Source organism: Parasteatoda tepidariorum, chromosome 4 (genome assembly GCF_982258835.1).
Source record: "Parasteatoda tepidariorum strain Cologne lab strain chromosome 4, Ptep-v5.0, whole genome shotgun sequence".
Taxonomy (NCBI): Eukaryota; Metazoa; Arthropoda; class Arachnida; order Araneae; family Theridiidae; genus Parasteatoda; species Parasteatoda tepidariorum.
Window position 1 is genome coordinate 91461260 of NC_141758.1, and position 15929 is coordinate 91477188.

The following is a 15929-nucleotide window of genomic DNA, read 5'->3' on the forward strand; positions in this document are numbered from 1 at the left end:
CAATATTTTATTTTTCATGATGAGTTATAAAATTGAAAATTAAATGAAAAAAAACGTAATTATTATAAACCTTAATAAGTAATGCAGTAATTGCTAATTGCATACATTAACACACAAATTTTAAATGAAGTTTTATATCAAAAGTCTAAAATAAAGTGTACCTGTATTAAAAATTATTAGCGCTTAGCCACATGACACTTTTTATTAGTTATACGCTTAAAAATTATGTACACCACTAATTAGCTTTAAATATATTGACCTTTAAATTTTATTTTTAATTTTAGAAGAAGAATAAATAAATTTATGAAATGAAACTCTCCTATGTGTAGAAAATATTCAATATCGATTATTTTAAACTCAAATTTAACATATTATTCGAAATTCTTAAGATATAAATGCTCTGAAACCTGCTGTTTGGTTTACAACTGTTTAAAATGTTTTAATATAATATTAAATATAATGTTGTATTGTAATGTAATATAATTGTTGTAATGTTTAAATGTATTAAATATTTTTCAAGTACTACTTACTGTGGGAATTTCTGCTGTTTTCATATGAAAAGGTTTTTGTTTATTACAAGTAATTTAATTGTTCTACATTTATAGTAAGCAAAAGATCTTTTTCTTATATATTTGATATTGATAAGATAAAAAAAAATGTCGATATTTAAAAAAAATGTTGGGCACTTATTTGTTTTTAATTTTTAGGCTGAGTATGGAGACGATTTCACGAATTTCGAAATTATCCAGGACGTTGGCTATTCGAGTGAAAGTTCAACACACTTATCTAGCGACGATGGTGTTGGTATTGGCGGCGATCGCTACTTCAAAATCCGAGTTTACAAATACTTCGACGATAAGCCCGTGAAGACGAGTTTAAGTTTGAAGGAAGAACTTGAAAATGCGTGTGCCAAACAATTCCGTCAACTAAGTTCATCCGTTGATTCTTCCTCGGGCGGAACTTCCCTGAATGACTCTGGATTATGCACAACTGAGCCTACAGGTGAAGGTTCGGAAGGCTCTAAAGAGCCCTTGTCTTTTGAAGAAAAACTGAATATTGATGAGGACTTCTCCAGTGGGGATGCGTGTTTGGCCAGTGAAGATTCTGATTTTTTAGAAACCATTTTCGAAACTTGTACTAACTTTGATATTGGTAAGAAGGATAAGGATGTGTTTGATGATTTAAATGAGATGCCGTTCAGCTTGAGCGGGATTGACAGTGATGACGCTAGTTGCAATTTCCACGACAGGTAACTTATACTCTTTTTTTTCCTAACTGTACTTTAGTTACAATTAGGTTTTTATGAAATGCTGTGAACTTGTCATAAATTTATTATCAGCGTGACTGTTTTTAATAAATAACAAATTGTAATTACCAAAATTACTCAGGTTCCTGGCATCGCATAGATTTTTTTTTTTTTTTGCATCCGGCATTGAACAGCAGTTCTACGTCTGTCTGAATTTAAAACTTAATGTTCAACTTCGTAGTTTAGTAATTTAAACCCAACCCTGAAGGCAAGGGAAGTCCTGGATTAAGCATTGGGACAAAATAGCCTTCGCGTAGGACTTTTTAATGAGCTTACCCACATTTGCGTAACGTGAAGAGGAATTCCACGAAAACCTCTCACAGTTAGTCCGAGGGCAAGGGAATTCTCATGATCCATCTACGACTGAGGATATATACGTCAACACTGTGACCGGTGCAAATTGGGAGTAGAATTCGTATCAGACAGGCACCGCTGGGATTCGAACTTGGTTCACCTCATTGGAAGGTGAATGCTGTATCTCCTGAATCGCGGTTTAATTCATAGAATATATGAAGAACAAAACTATAAAAGTGAAAATCAGAATGTATTTTATAACCGTCGTTGAACAGCAGACCCAATTTTATGGGTTTACGACTACTAATGTTGAACTCCGTAGTCTTGTAATTTTGAACCCAATCCAGAAGACAAGGGAACTCCTGGATCGAGTATTGGGAGAAATTTTCCTTTGTTGATGACTTTTTGATGGAGCTAACCAGCATTTGCGTTACATGGGGAGGAAGACCACGAGAACCCCTTATGATTAGTCTGACGGCAAGGGAACTCTAACACATGATCCGTCTACCACTGAGGATATTTTACGTCAGCACTGTGGTTGGTGCAAGCCGGATGCGGAATTCGTATCGACTGGGATTCGAACCCGGTTCGCCTCATTGGAAGGCGAACGCTCCATCCCCTGAGCCATCGCGGCTCTTAATCAGAATGTATATCAACGACGATGAGACGATGTCTTAAGCTTGAAAAATGACGGCGCTCTGCAAAATTGAAGAGAATATTATAGCATACCTTTTGCGTATTTTTAATGTGCAGCTACTTTCCATGATGAGCAAGAAGAAAGCATATATATTTGTATGTTTTATCTTGCTCTTTTCACATTTGTTTAGCCTCGCTATTGTTCATGCTCAAATACGCTCTATTTAATTTTTAATTTATTTTTTTTACTGCGAGGATCACGCTACGATGAAAAAAACTTAGCTGTTGTCATTCGATAATCGTGATGAAATTCTCTTGCTGTAAGCGTATTGATTGATTGATTGATTTGTTCATTTACGTCGCACTAGAGCTGCACAATGGGCAATTGGCGACGGTCTGGAAAACATTCCTGAGGATGATCTGAAGACATGCCATCACAATTTTGATCCTCTGCAGAGGGGATGGCACCTTCGCTTCCGTAGCCCGACGACCAGCACGCGAAGTCGAGCACTTTACGGTAGAACAGTTTAATGAGGACCAATACCGCACCTGGAGCAAGTATCACTACACGTTGTTATCTGTTTTTTTTATTTATCTGTGTATTAATTAAAAAAAATTGAAAATGTGTTGCGATTAGGTTCAGTAAATTAATTTTATCTAATTTTTTTGTATTAATTTTTCTTTCGGTCTTCGAACAAATGCTTCTAGTTTTAATTTATCTGTATAATGTAAGTAAAATTCTTGTATTGTTTACAATTCTTATCATACCCGTATTATTATTATTATTATATCCAATTTATTAATGTAAATATAAATTATGTGTTATTAAATTTACTCCCTTGGAAACAAATTCATCATTAATTCCAAATTTGAAATATTGGTTTCAAGTTTAATATTGAAATATATAATTATTTAAAAAAAAAGATTTTTGTTTCAAAATATTTGAACATGAACCATCAAATGACTAAAGCCTGCATAATTTAATTAGATGTGTTGCTAATAGCTTCAAACTAAACAGTAAACAAAACTTTGGAATGTATTCATAAATTACTGTAATTAATTATTTAATGAAATTTTTGATCCATGGTAAAATAACCGCTTAAAATAACATTTGTCTTGTAATTATTTATCAACCTAAGATTGTATTGTTAGCATTTATTAAATTTATTTTGTTTAATTAAAAGATCTACATGAAATATTAGTTGCTTTCAAATACAATAACTAATTATTTTAAAATCTATGAAAAAAACTTTTAGATGTAGAAAACTAAATTAAAATAATTGGTTGGAGCAATTTTTAACGCGTCTTTAAATTTTTTTTTAAAATAATAAGAACCTGAAAACTTTTTTGAACTTTATGAGCAAAACACATTATTCATTTTTGTTTTGTACTTCAATTCAAAAACTTCTAAACTACTCAAACTTTATTATTAATCAAATCAAAATTATAATTGATTGTTCAAAACTACTTAAACTTTAAATTATTAATTAAATCTGTAATCGCAAATATTTGCTTTTCTTTTAGAAAAAAAACGTCTGCATTCGAATTATTTTCGTTGATCTTAAATCCAGTATTATAAATTTCATGGGTTTATATAAAACATATTTTATGGAATTTTAATAAAAATATCTTCTTGTAATAATCTCTGATTCAAATGTTTTGCCGTGTCTGTAATTAAGACGCGTTTAAATGAAAAAAGATAAATTTAAAAAAGCTTCTTTAGTTTTCAACAAAACTCCAAAATTGCATATTGCTTTTGTTAAAATTCGACTTATTTTATTAATTTACTGTTTTTTTTTTTTTAAAAAAAAAAGGCTGTTCAATATTAGGTTTGTATAAATATCCTCAACTTGAGTAACCTCGTTGTAAGAACATTGTAAATTTCAATACTAAATGAAGCATTGTATTTATCAGTTGTAAGGTAATTAAAAAAGAAATAACATTTTCAACCATATTGCTCTAAATATCTAATTTCTTCAACATCATATGCATGCTTTTAAAGGGCCTACAATAAACTAGTTTTACAATGATCTAAAATGTTTTCAAATGTTAATTGTTACAATTTGTATTTAGATTATGCTATTATAATTATTATAATCATCATCATTATTATTACTTTAATTAAAATATCAAACCACAAGTTCGATACGGATAGGAGAGATTCTAGTGTGAGGGTTGGTGTGTTTTGTTTCTGACACTTCCACACACTCTCAAAACACTAGTTTAAATTGGAACCATAATATTGGTGTTCTAAAGGAATAATACATTTCAAATTAACTGTAGCCATTAATAAGGTATATAACTGAATCACTATTCATTATGAATCTTAGTATCCTTTAAATTTCATAAAAAAGAAACGTTTACAGAGGGTGAAATTCTTATTAATTCTTATTATGTTTCGGTGTCACAATGGTACATCAGTTGAGTAAATACAGGAATGGTTCTTACCATTCTTATCTTTCATCCTACTCGTGAAGGTGTATCAAACTGACATAAAAAAAGAGATGATTTAATCCGACAGAGGTCACGTCACATAAATGTGATAAATATACGATTAAAGGCAAAACATCAAATTGATTAGATTGTGATCTGTAATCAAGTTAAGCTAATACAGTATCTTGACTCAACTTGACACTACAATAAGATTTCAGCAAATTTAAGTTTTATTAAGGTTCAACATGCCTTAAAATTTCTAACAGCGTACAGTGCGCAAAAACATGAACCACTCTGAATTACTTTTGATCTAATATTTGGAAGAAAAAAAATTTGAGTTTTTTTTGAAATTCGATTACTCAGGAACTATTTGACCGATTTTCCTCAAATTTTGAATTTTGCCATGTAGCATCACATTCTTTAAAATGAAGTAAAAAATTATGCACCTTACTTATCAGAACTTTTTCGACTGTTATTATATAAAATTTTGAAAAAATAATAAATATTTACTCAAAATTATATTTTGCATGGAATTATCTTTAGATAAGCAAATTTCATAATTGTTTTCAAAAATTGTTCAATTCTCTTAAAAAGTTATCGAGATATCGTGAAATATGCAAAAAGTACAATTAACATTAAGGGATTCAAACTTGAAAGCTCTCCTGGTCAAAGTAATGGCACCATATTTCACAAATTTCTCCTACCCCCTATATTTTGGGGGGTCAGAAATCCGAATACGTTGAAAAAAAGGTATGTTTATTCAAATAATGTACGTTTTTGAGTGTCATTTCGTAACTAAAAATATCATCAATACTAATTCGCACATTTGAGGTTGCATCTATGAATAATTAAGATAAATGTCCTAGAAAGTGAAGATCCCAACATTAGATAAAAAGTTATTCAAGGTGGTTCATTTTGTTTCGCATTCTATCCCATTTTCTTAGCTGATGTATATTTTTTATTGTTATTTTATTTGCTCTTCAAGTGAACTGTTCAGTTGCATGAATTATGCTTAAATACAATTTATGTTAATGGAGATTAAATATGCCCTTTAAATAATAATTTACATTTTTTAAAATTTTATTTACAGGATGTCATTTACAAAGCCAGCACAAGTGTTCTACAAAATGATATCTGTCGATAGCGATAACGATACTAAAGACATGGATTTGAATAACGTATCGATAAAGAGAGTACCTTCTATTAAAACCACCGATAACATTAATCTGCCGTCGCACAATCATCATCATTCAGATCATGAAAATAATTTTGTGTTCAATCCTCACATAAACCCAACGTTTGACTTCAGTCATTCTTCATCTGTGTCTCAGAAAATACGTACTTCAACCCCCTTGAATGCATCGTATTACTCATCCTACGAGGACACAAATCATCAGAATTTAAAAAGAAAACGCGCTAGTGACTCAACCAGTTCCAATCCATTTCCATCAGACCATGTGCAGTCGTGGCTAAATCTGTGCTCCGATAATTGGAATGGACATCACAGAAACATTCCAAAAAAGTCTCTATTTCGTTTCGGGTCATCATCACACCCCCATTATACCAAAGCATACGACGACTTTTCCTCGTGCGATGCAAGTGGAGAATACACATCTTCTAGTGCCGATGAGAGTAATGTTTTGTCCTTTTCACCCCTTGATGACAGTTCATTCTTCTCAAAGGAGGGAAGAGATTCTTTCAATACAGTTGGGTCACTTGAAACTGTTGTCCGAAACCTTTCGACATCGATTCGAACTGATTCGGATACTGTTGAGTTTGATTCGTGCGTGTCTGTGTCACATTTGGATTCGTCACTCACTTATCCAGACTCTGAAAGTAGAAACAAGAGTGTAAGTTATTTCAAAAAGACTGATTACCGTGATTCGACCGTGAGCTGTGAAGAACTGAGATTGAGTGCCCCGAAAACATCATCGGAAGGGGATTTGCGAGCATGCTACTCGAGTGGAAAAGAAAAGTAAGCATATTTATTACTATGCATGCATTATAAAATTTGAACTACTAATCGGATCGCCACGAACTAATAGGCATTCTTAAGGGTCCTCTAGAGCTCCATGTCTAATGCCAATATCTAGTTACACTGCTTTCATAAATGGTGCAAGCAAACTGGTCTAAGAAATTAAGAGAATTTGTAGACTGGGTCGATTATCTCTTGAACTACAGGACCGATATTAATGAAATTTGATCTGTACATACATTGATACAATACAAAACAAATAACCATTCTACAATTGTAATACACACGCATGATCGTGCGTAACACACGTTGGAGTCGGAAGGTATGAATCAGCGGTTGCAGGAAAAACAAAAAAAAGGGTTAATAGGAGGTATGGTGACCTCTTACAGATATACAGGCCTTGCAGCGTGATTTCATACTTGAAATAAGGCAGTTTCAATTGACCTGAATTGTCCAGTGGCCATTTCATACCTTCCAGCTCCAACGAGTGTTACGCGTGAGCATGCCTGTGTATTACAATTGTAGAATGGTTATTTGTTTTGTGTTGTATTATTGCTTATTTAAACAAAGACTATATTCGACAACGTGCCATAAACAAATTGATAGATAACTTAAAGGAATAAAGCGATAAAAGGAAATCAAAATTTTAAAAACTACGTTTTTATAGGAAAAAAAGCAGAAATAATTTATTTTTATCGCACCTAACACGAAATAGTATAATGTATTACTTTCGGAGCATGTGATATTAGGGATTTTTGTTAGTGATAAGTTGCTTATTACGAACATAGAGAGCTTCACGTTTTTCAGTTTTGGTATGAAAAAATAATTTTTTCCTTACCTGTCCACAAACGTAGTTTTAAAATTATTATTATCGTCTTTTTAGTTAGCTGTTAGTTAACTTTTTGAAGTCGTCTAAATTATGATTGGCTATTAAATGATAAAATATTTCTATTGAACCATTTAAGAGAAAATGCAACTCTTATTAGCATGAAATATTGATCCCCAGTTAAAATTTGAGCAATCTAATTAATCGGAAATTGGTCAAAATTTTGATTGATGTTAAGTTTTATTTGACGATAAAATGACAATAGTTACCAAAACATGTCCCAAATAGAGCGAGCGTAATGCTTTTTTTTTTGGCTAAAAAAGTAAATAAATTTTTTAGACGTATAAACATATAACACATTTCAGTTTTTAGCTCGAAAAGACAAAGCTAAGAAAAAAAATTATGTACGAAATATAACTAACATAAGCTTCCCAAAATCTACATAAAAGCATTACCTAAACATTGGGTTAAAAATCTACATATTTTTTAATACAAATTAAAGTTTTTACGTCCTAGATATTAAATTTCATTTCTTTTCATGTTTTAAAAATTAAAATTTGTTTTATATTTATGCCTTTAATTTAAAGTTTTTATCATTTACTCCCAAAGGCAGATGACAATCGATTTCACTTAAAAATGGTAAATTCAATGATGAGTTTTCAACGACTTGAAATTTTGAAATTTTAAACTTCAAAAAAAGTGTTTCATATTGCACCATATTGTGCACTTTTTTCGCATTTTTATTCTGTCGAAGATGCTATTTTTAAAATATCTCATCAAAAAATAATAAATCGCCCAAAACTATTGAAATTTATTTTCTAAACTGACTACAAACTCATGAGTACATATTCCACAGTTGGAAAAATTTTTCCAATTAAACGTTTTCAGTTTTTCATTTAAAAGTTGTTGCCCTTAGGTCACATAACTTTGCACGTATTATTTTTAAAACATACCGTTACACTGTTTTTACACTGCTACCTGCCTCTTCTACAGGAGTATATTTTGTAAAACTGTATTATTGTTTCTTTTTGTGTCCATATTCTTTGTCTTTAAAAACATATGTTTTCCTAAGAATACAATGGCACGTACAGACCTTCTTTCAAGCGTATTTACTTAGAGATCAATATTATCGAGCCAGCGTCAATGACCGAGGCGGTTATTTACCTTAGAACTCACAGACCATGGAAAAATACAAATGACATAAAAAAAATTTCCATAACTTAATGTTTCGCATGCAAATAAAATGTGGTATCAGACGAAATTTTTTTTAATTGGATTTGTAATAATTACTTATTATTGTAATATCCATTGTAATATAATAATATAACAGTCGAAAATTAAAATGTAATTAATGTAATTATTCTTTTGTTACGTGCTTTTTAATTTAAATTTAATTGAATATAAACTGTTCGTCACATATGTCACTTTATAACAAAAAGAAAAATTGATTATGCATTATTTTATGGTTAGCGGAACACATGAAATTCACTTTGAAATGAGATTCGCTGTATTAATATGTACAAATTTAGGGTAATAACCCCTTTAAGTATTTGAGAGCACTAGCTTGCCATTTTCGAGAAAAGAAACTTTTTTAAAACCTTAAGCAAAACTTTTCCGTTAGTTAATTTTCAATCTAGACAACGGCGCTGTGATCTAAATAGTTAAGTACATAACTTAATAGTCGATTAGACACTCGAGATTCCAGTTTCTCAGCCAGTATTTTTTCTTTTGTTATTATATAATACCTAATATTTAAGTCACAATTATTATTTAATTTTTCTCTCTGTATGAAAAAAATTGTAGGCGCTGCCGATGATATTTTGCTGTTTAAAGTATCATTATATACTGGTTTGCTTCGAAAAAACTATGTACTTTGAATTTTTAAATTATGAAGATGTATAGAAAAATGTACAGAGAGTAGGATAGCATAAAAAAGTAATAACATTCGATAATTAGTTCAACAGGATTCGTACACACCTGGAATATTAATGACTGGTATCAATTTTGTTATAAAAAGCTGAAAATTTCTTAAAAAAACATCCACTATCGAAAACATTTCATGCCTGCCACCTTCGGATCTATATATTTGCTTAAGTAAAATGTCTGGTAACTACAAACGCAATAATATTAAAAAAATTCTAATGTTACTACCATTTTCAATTTTTTAGAGTGCATATAAACCCTTTTCGAGAATTATTAACTGATAAATTTGGAGTAGAAAACAATTTAAGAGCCGATCTATACACCAAAAAAAAATTCTAATTCAGAGTTAAAATTTGACGTGCTGGAAAAGTCATTTTTATTCATAAACTTAAAAGATTTTTTTTTTAAATTCTACAATTGTACTAACAAGGCAAGATAAAATTTTAAGCCAGTTTGTTCCAAATTAAGGTTACTAAAATTTTATTTCATGAATATAAACCTTAATATACGTATATATCTTTTCAAGCAAAATTATAATCGATGAAAAACTTTAAAAAGCCTCCGTGAGAACAAGCAAATGCTAAGCACAAAAATCATTAAAATCTACCTTTATAAAAGAGTTAGAATGGAATAAATGGACCCCAAAAAATTTTGTGAGTTATTTCTTTACAAACGTGCTAAAGACATAAAGATTGAGCAACAAGAAAAGGAGGAACGTATAACCCTTAATGCTCATTTACTCAAAATTCACTAAAGCGTCACTTAGCCGGTTCTTCCACTAAGCTCTTCTTTTTTTAACTTAAATCAAACTTCAAAATTTCACCTCGATATATTGACTATTTACTATATTTGCTCGATATATTGACTATTTATTAACATTATTTTTCTTTATTATTTTTTATTTTTTTTACCCTTTTGAAGGCCGTGGTAAGTATACTTACCACCACGTTTTACCACTTTTAATTTAGGTTTCCATTTTTCAATAACTTCAGCTTTCTTGAAGTGAGTTTGAATAAAATTGGTAACCATTTGTCACTTTTGAAAGACATTTAAAAGTTATAAAATACATAATTCCTTTTGAAGTTTGTAGCATTTAAGGCATTTATTTCATAAATAAAGAAAAATAAAAGTCAGTAAGTTCCTAATAGCTCATGTTAAATATATTTATCACCAAAAAAATGGCATTTTTATGATCTAAATGAGTTTTTCTTTTTTAATATCAATTACTGTTCTTAAAACAATTTCAATTCCAAAAATACTTTAATTTACCTTTACTAGAAATAAAGGGTCCGTTAAAGGGTTAAAGTTAATTTTACGATTTTTATTCTATAAGAGCAAAATATGGTTTCTTACGTAATTATATTATTCTTGCCTAGGTGCAGTACAAAATAAAACTTAAGTTCTTATTTTCTAATCCTATTTTCACATATGTAAAAGTCAATATTAAAATTGTGAACAAAAATTTTATGACTTGTTGCCAATTTTGTTCATTCAATACATTGCATCACGTGAGCAGATCATAGCATCTCCTCACGCGTTGATTGTAGCGGACGCATTTGACTGATATAAATAAAAGTTCATGCCGCCTTTGCCAGAAGTTGTTCCTTGGATTTAACCCTTGATAAGGCATTTCTTGAAAATGATTGGAAAATACCAAGAAAATGGAAGTACACGTGGTGATCAATATCAAGCAAACCCTTGTACAACCTCCAACACCCTTCTGCAGGAATACTAAACATATTCTGTCTAAAATCGGCACCAATGTTAATAGGAGTACTAATTTAAGATGTTTAACCGAAGATTTTGCTTTATTAACAACTAACATTTTCAAAATTGTATGAAAGAATAAGATATCGGAGTTGGTAACCTTATTTGTTGCAGTTTCTATCAAGTTTCGCTTTCTCATTCAGCGTCAAACTCATGTTAAATATATTAAACAGCGTTTTTTTAATTTTTTTTACACTAATATTGCATAAATTATTGATTAACTGATTCAATTTCCTTAATAAATATAACTTTATTTTTAGTCACATACAAATTTTATTAGAAATAAAAGTTAGTTTTTCTAGCTAAGAAGTTATCAAACAATTTAACTGTTTATTGTTATTTAACTGTTATGCGAAATAACAACATAAATAATTTTATAAAAATGCTAAGTATAGCTATCATATGTTTTAAAATATAATTATTTCATAAAATAAGTGATTAATTAATATCATTCTCGCGAGTAATCGATACTTTAAGTAGTTAATGTTAAGCAAGGGAAAAAGAATACCTACTGTAATTTTGATTCCGCTCAATGAAGATATCACCATATTAAGCTATATCACCATATATTGCCAATGTCACCATATTAAGCTTGCGGGAACATTTTTGTTTCATTTCGTTTCAGCCAATCAGATAAATGCTCGTATGTCGTTACATTCTAAAATCTTTTAGATTTAGGGATTCTAGTTTGATTGGTGGTCATAAACTTTTTCATATAGTTGTTGCAAGCAATTTCTTTCTAAATGCGAATAATTTTTTATGATTGTGTTATTACATTCTTATACATTATTAAAATATTTTTAGTGTGAATAGCTGCCGGTTGAAAGTGTCTCGAAAAAATAAGGGTGACTTCAAGAAACGCCTGTCGAAAAGTTTACCAGATGTTCTGAAACACCAATCGGGAAGTTCCACCGAAGATGCAAATGCCTATTTGCAAAGAGACTTAAACCAGGCACAAAAAAGTTCTTTGGCATCCCGTACTTTCTCGAGTTCGTCAGAGCTTGGAAAACGGAAGAAACGTCGCAAAAAATCATCAAGTTCTGCAAGGTAAATGGATTCAATAGTACTTACTTCCACTCACAGACTAAAATGTTAATTTGAAAAGTGTGTGCGTAAGAGCAGGGGTAATTAACAACTGCTATTTTATTACAAATGTGACTAACTACATCTGATTTTAAATTTAGTGAGTACAAACTTCTTTTGAAATGCTGCCACTATATGACTACATTTGGAAGAGTGGTTTGGCAGCAGAGAATTCCTTTTAAATTTATGTTCAAAATTTGAAGATGGAAAGAAAGAAATTATTTAAAAAATAGTTTAGAAAAACAAATTGGTTTATTAAACATGGGAAATAATTAAAAAATGTCTATTCGTGTTTATCAAAAAAGAGCACATTTATTATTTTAAAACCTTTTTATACGAGTTTTTTTCCCTTATACCTTTAATTTTCTATGTCTTTATATTCATGATTTTCTTAAGTGTTAAATAGTGTGCCTAAATATTTGTGATTTTGTTAAGTGTTTAGAGGTAATTAGAAAAAAGTATATTGGAGACATTCTCATGACTCTTTCTATGGGCTCATTGACTTTTTTTTTACTCACCTAAGATTTGCACCTATGAGATTCGAAAAAAAACAGTTGATTTTTAACCTTGTTTCTTTTCCTGGAATCGGTACAAGTTAATGATTTTTTTTTTTGTTTTTGTATAGCTCTACTCAATGTACTGTTGGTTTTTTTTTAAGAAAAGTTTGTAAATTTTTCTTCAAACTATGAAAAAAAAATTACGACTACAGTAGTTTCATTACCTGTGGCGCGTTAGTTCCAACTACTGCCTAAGACTAATGATTACTTAAACTGTTAACCGGGAAATGAATTTTTGCTCAACTCGTTTCACAATAGGGAATTTTCTTGGAGGAGGGAAACGATCATCAAGTATGGAGTGGTTGTTGGATTTTAAACTAAAATTCTTACAATACTAATAACAGAAATTAATCAGTTGGCCCAAAGCGAGCTAAAAGATTTAAAAATAGATGTATACATGAAATCTTTGATTTTTGTTTAATATCACCAATTTAATCGATTAATTCTATAAAAAAAAATACTTATTCTCTTGTTAAGAACTTCTGGAAAACGTCTATGACAATGATGATAGGGGGAAAGCGTCAAAATCAAATAAATTTTTTTTTGTTTTCATAGAATTCAATTTTTGACATACATTTGAAAACGCATTTATCCCAGGTACTTTTTGTCGTTCCGCGCTCTAGTTTTCTAATTTGCATCTTGACTAGTGTGATCGATTAACTCCATTGTTAAAAAAATATTTAAAATAACTTAATCACCTATATATTCTGAACTGCTGGAAATAATAATAATGAAAATGATTAATAGGAAAAAGCACCAAAAGTGTGTCACACGTTTTTTTTTTTACATTTTTAAATCATTATAAAGTTTTGTTTTTTGGTGCGCACGCAAAGCAGTTCAGTAAATTTTTATTTAAGGACCGTTTACCGACAAAAAAATTTTAAGAAAATAACGCTGCGTTGTCATAAAAATAAATTTTCATTTTTCGATTTCGTTTTCAAAGCAAACGAGCACTTATTATCGAAACACAATACATTCCTAAATTAGCCGGTGATTCAGTTTGGCAATAAATCATACTATCCGCGTCATTGGATAACAAAAATGGAAGTAACGGTAAACACTGAGGTTGAAGACACGTATTTACTTTTGATTTATGATTCTTCTGTACAGATAAAAAGAAATATTTTCTTTCCGCCATTGTATCTTAAAAATAACAAAATTTTTACGCTTCCTTTAAGATTAAAATGACAGAATCTTTGACAAGTTTAAAAATAGTTTTTTTTTATTATTTTCAAGCCAAAATAAACCTATGTGGCTTCTTGTTATTTTTAGAAATGTGTATATTGTTGGCTAATTAGACCTTAAAATCTGACCTTATGCTAATTAAATCGCTATTTAAATATGCGCCTGGGTAATTGGTACGGCCACTAGTATTTTCTATTCAGCGAGGCTTCTTGGGTTTATTATAATAAGCCGATATGCCTTTAGGCTAATTAGAAACTATATGAATGATTGTTCAATTAGCCTGAATTCGCTTAGGTGCTAAGTCATGATTTTTGTTTTGCCGCCAGCTCTTTAAATCGAGAAATATACTAAATCAATTTATGAGTTAATGATAGCTATTAAATAATTATAAAGTTTAATAAGAGATATATTATCTGTACAAATCAAGCTATTTAAGAAAAGACTAGAGTATATAAAGTTGTGTATATTTCACCGTTATTTTGATGTTCACCTAGCTAATTGTAAGAGTTTAATATTTTCTATAAGACCTGTTATTTTTTTACGTTTTTTACTATCAGCCCATATTGCTTTAGTCTTATTAAAAACATGCAAAAGAATGAGTAATCAGCTTGATTTTTCTTAGGCGCATTTTAATGAGCAGTGTCCTCTGCCAGTGCTTTAAACTGAGATGTATATTGAATCAATTTATTGTTTAAAAATTATTATTAAATCATAAGAAAAGTAAAGAAATATTATATTCACAAATGAGGTTATTTAATCAATGAATATTATTCTCTAAAGTATGCTAAAAGTGTATTCATATATTTAAAAAAATTTATAATAATTGATAATTGATGATTGACTAATTGATAAAAATTGCTATCTAGTGACTTTGAAGTCCTTTGGAAAATGCGTACAAGTTGTTTAGAAATCAAGTTTGATATTTAATATTTTTTTTAAATAAAATGAGTTTCTTTTGCGAACAAGAAGTAATAGACATTTTACAATTTTATTCTTAAAGATAGTCACATTTGTTTGTTTGTTTTCTTTACACTAAAATTTAAAATATTCCTTAATTTATATGTTGTTGACATACTTTTAAAAATAAAATATTTCATTACGTTAAAAGTTTTCATTTAATTGGTTTAAAATAAGTTGATTAAATAATCAAATAATTTTTTTAATATTTCCGAGCTTTGTTCTGATGATAAAACCTCTATTATATGTTCTCCAGAATTTTAAATTTCAAGGTATAACTTCATAAAAACAATTAAATTTAAAAAAAATGAGGAATTCAAAAAAAGTAAAATTAACTATAGACAATTTCTAGAATGCTTTTTGATGTTTTCGTGGGTTTCATTAATAGGTCTTCCAGGAGTGCATTGAATGACAGTGACAATGGACGTCAAAGGTCAAAAACTCTCACTAATTCCTTTACTGGATACGGAAATAGATCAAGGCATTTTTCTCAACAATCTACATTCTTAGAAAGTTCTGAAAATAACTTTTATTCTGAGGATGATGAATCACATTCGGAGGTAAGTTTCTGCGTCTTTTTTTAATCTTTTCAACTTATTTAAAAATTTTATTTAAAAAAAATAGTTTTATTAATTTTTTTATAAAGTTCAAAGTTTAAATTCAATAATGTATACTCACGATTTTTATTTATTCTGTTTCGGTTTAAATAGAGCCATTTACTTCAAAATGGTTCTCTTATTTTATTTGAAACATTTAACATTTGATGAAAAGCAGTAGAGATGCACGTGGTCGTGAAATTTTGCATGGTTAGGGTAACTAATTTACAATACAACTGCCTTTAATTGTTCTGTTGACTTCTGTTCTGTTTCTTGGAAATTTTTCTCTTGGCTGTAGTAACAACAACATTTTAAATTCTGTTCTGTTTCTTGGAAATTTTCCTCTTGGCTGTTGTAACAACAACATTTTAAATTAAGTCTGAAAAACACC

The 15929-nt window shown here is 29.8% G+C and overlaps 1 protein-coding gene across 3 annotated transcripts in view; it reads left to right on the forward strand.

Moving 5' to 3' along the window:
* LOC107444534 (uncharacterized) overlaps nucleotides 1–15929 on the forward strand; it is a 399483-nt gene that overhangs the window by 324580 nt on the left and 58974 nt on the right. For all 3 annotated transcript variants that reach the window (XM_043043210.3, XM_087161611.1, XM_087161612.1), the window contains 4 exons: nucleotides 708–1249; nucleotides 5760–6644; nucleotides 11965–12207; nucleotides 15331–15502. In XM_043043210.3, coding sequence (XP_042899144.2) covers nucleotides 708–1249; nucleotides 5760–6644; nucleotides 11965–12207; nucleotides 15331–15502 — 1842 coding nt within the window. The remainder of the gene's footprint in view (nucleotides 1–707; nucleotides 1250–5759; nucleotides 6645–11964; nucleotides 12208–15330; nucleotides 15503–15929) is intronic.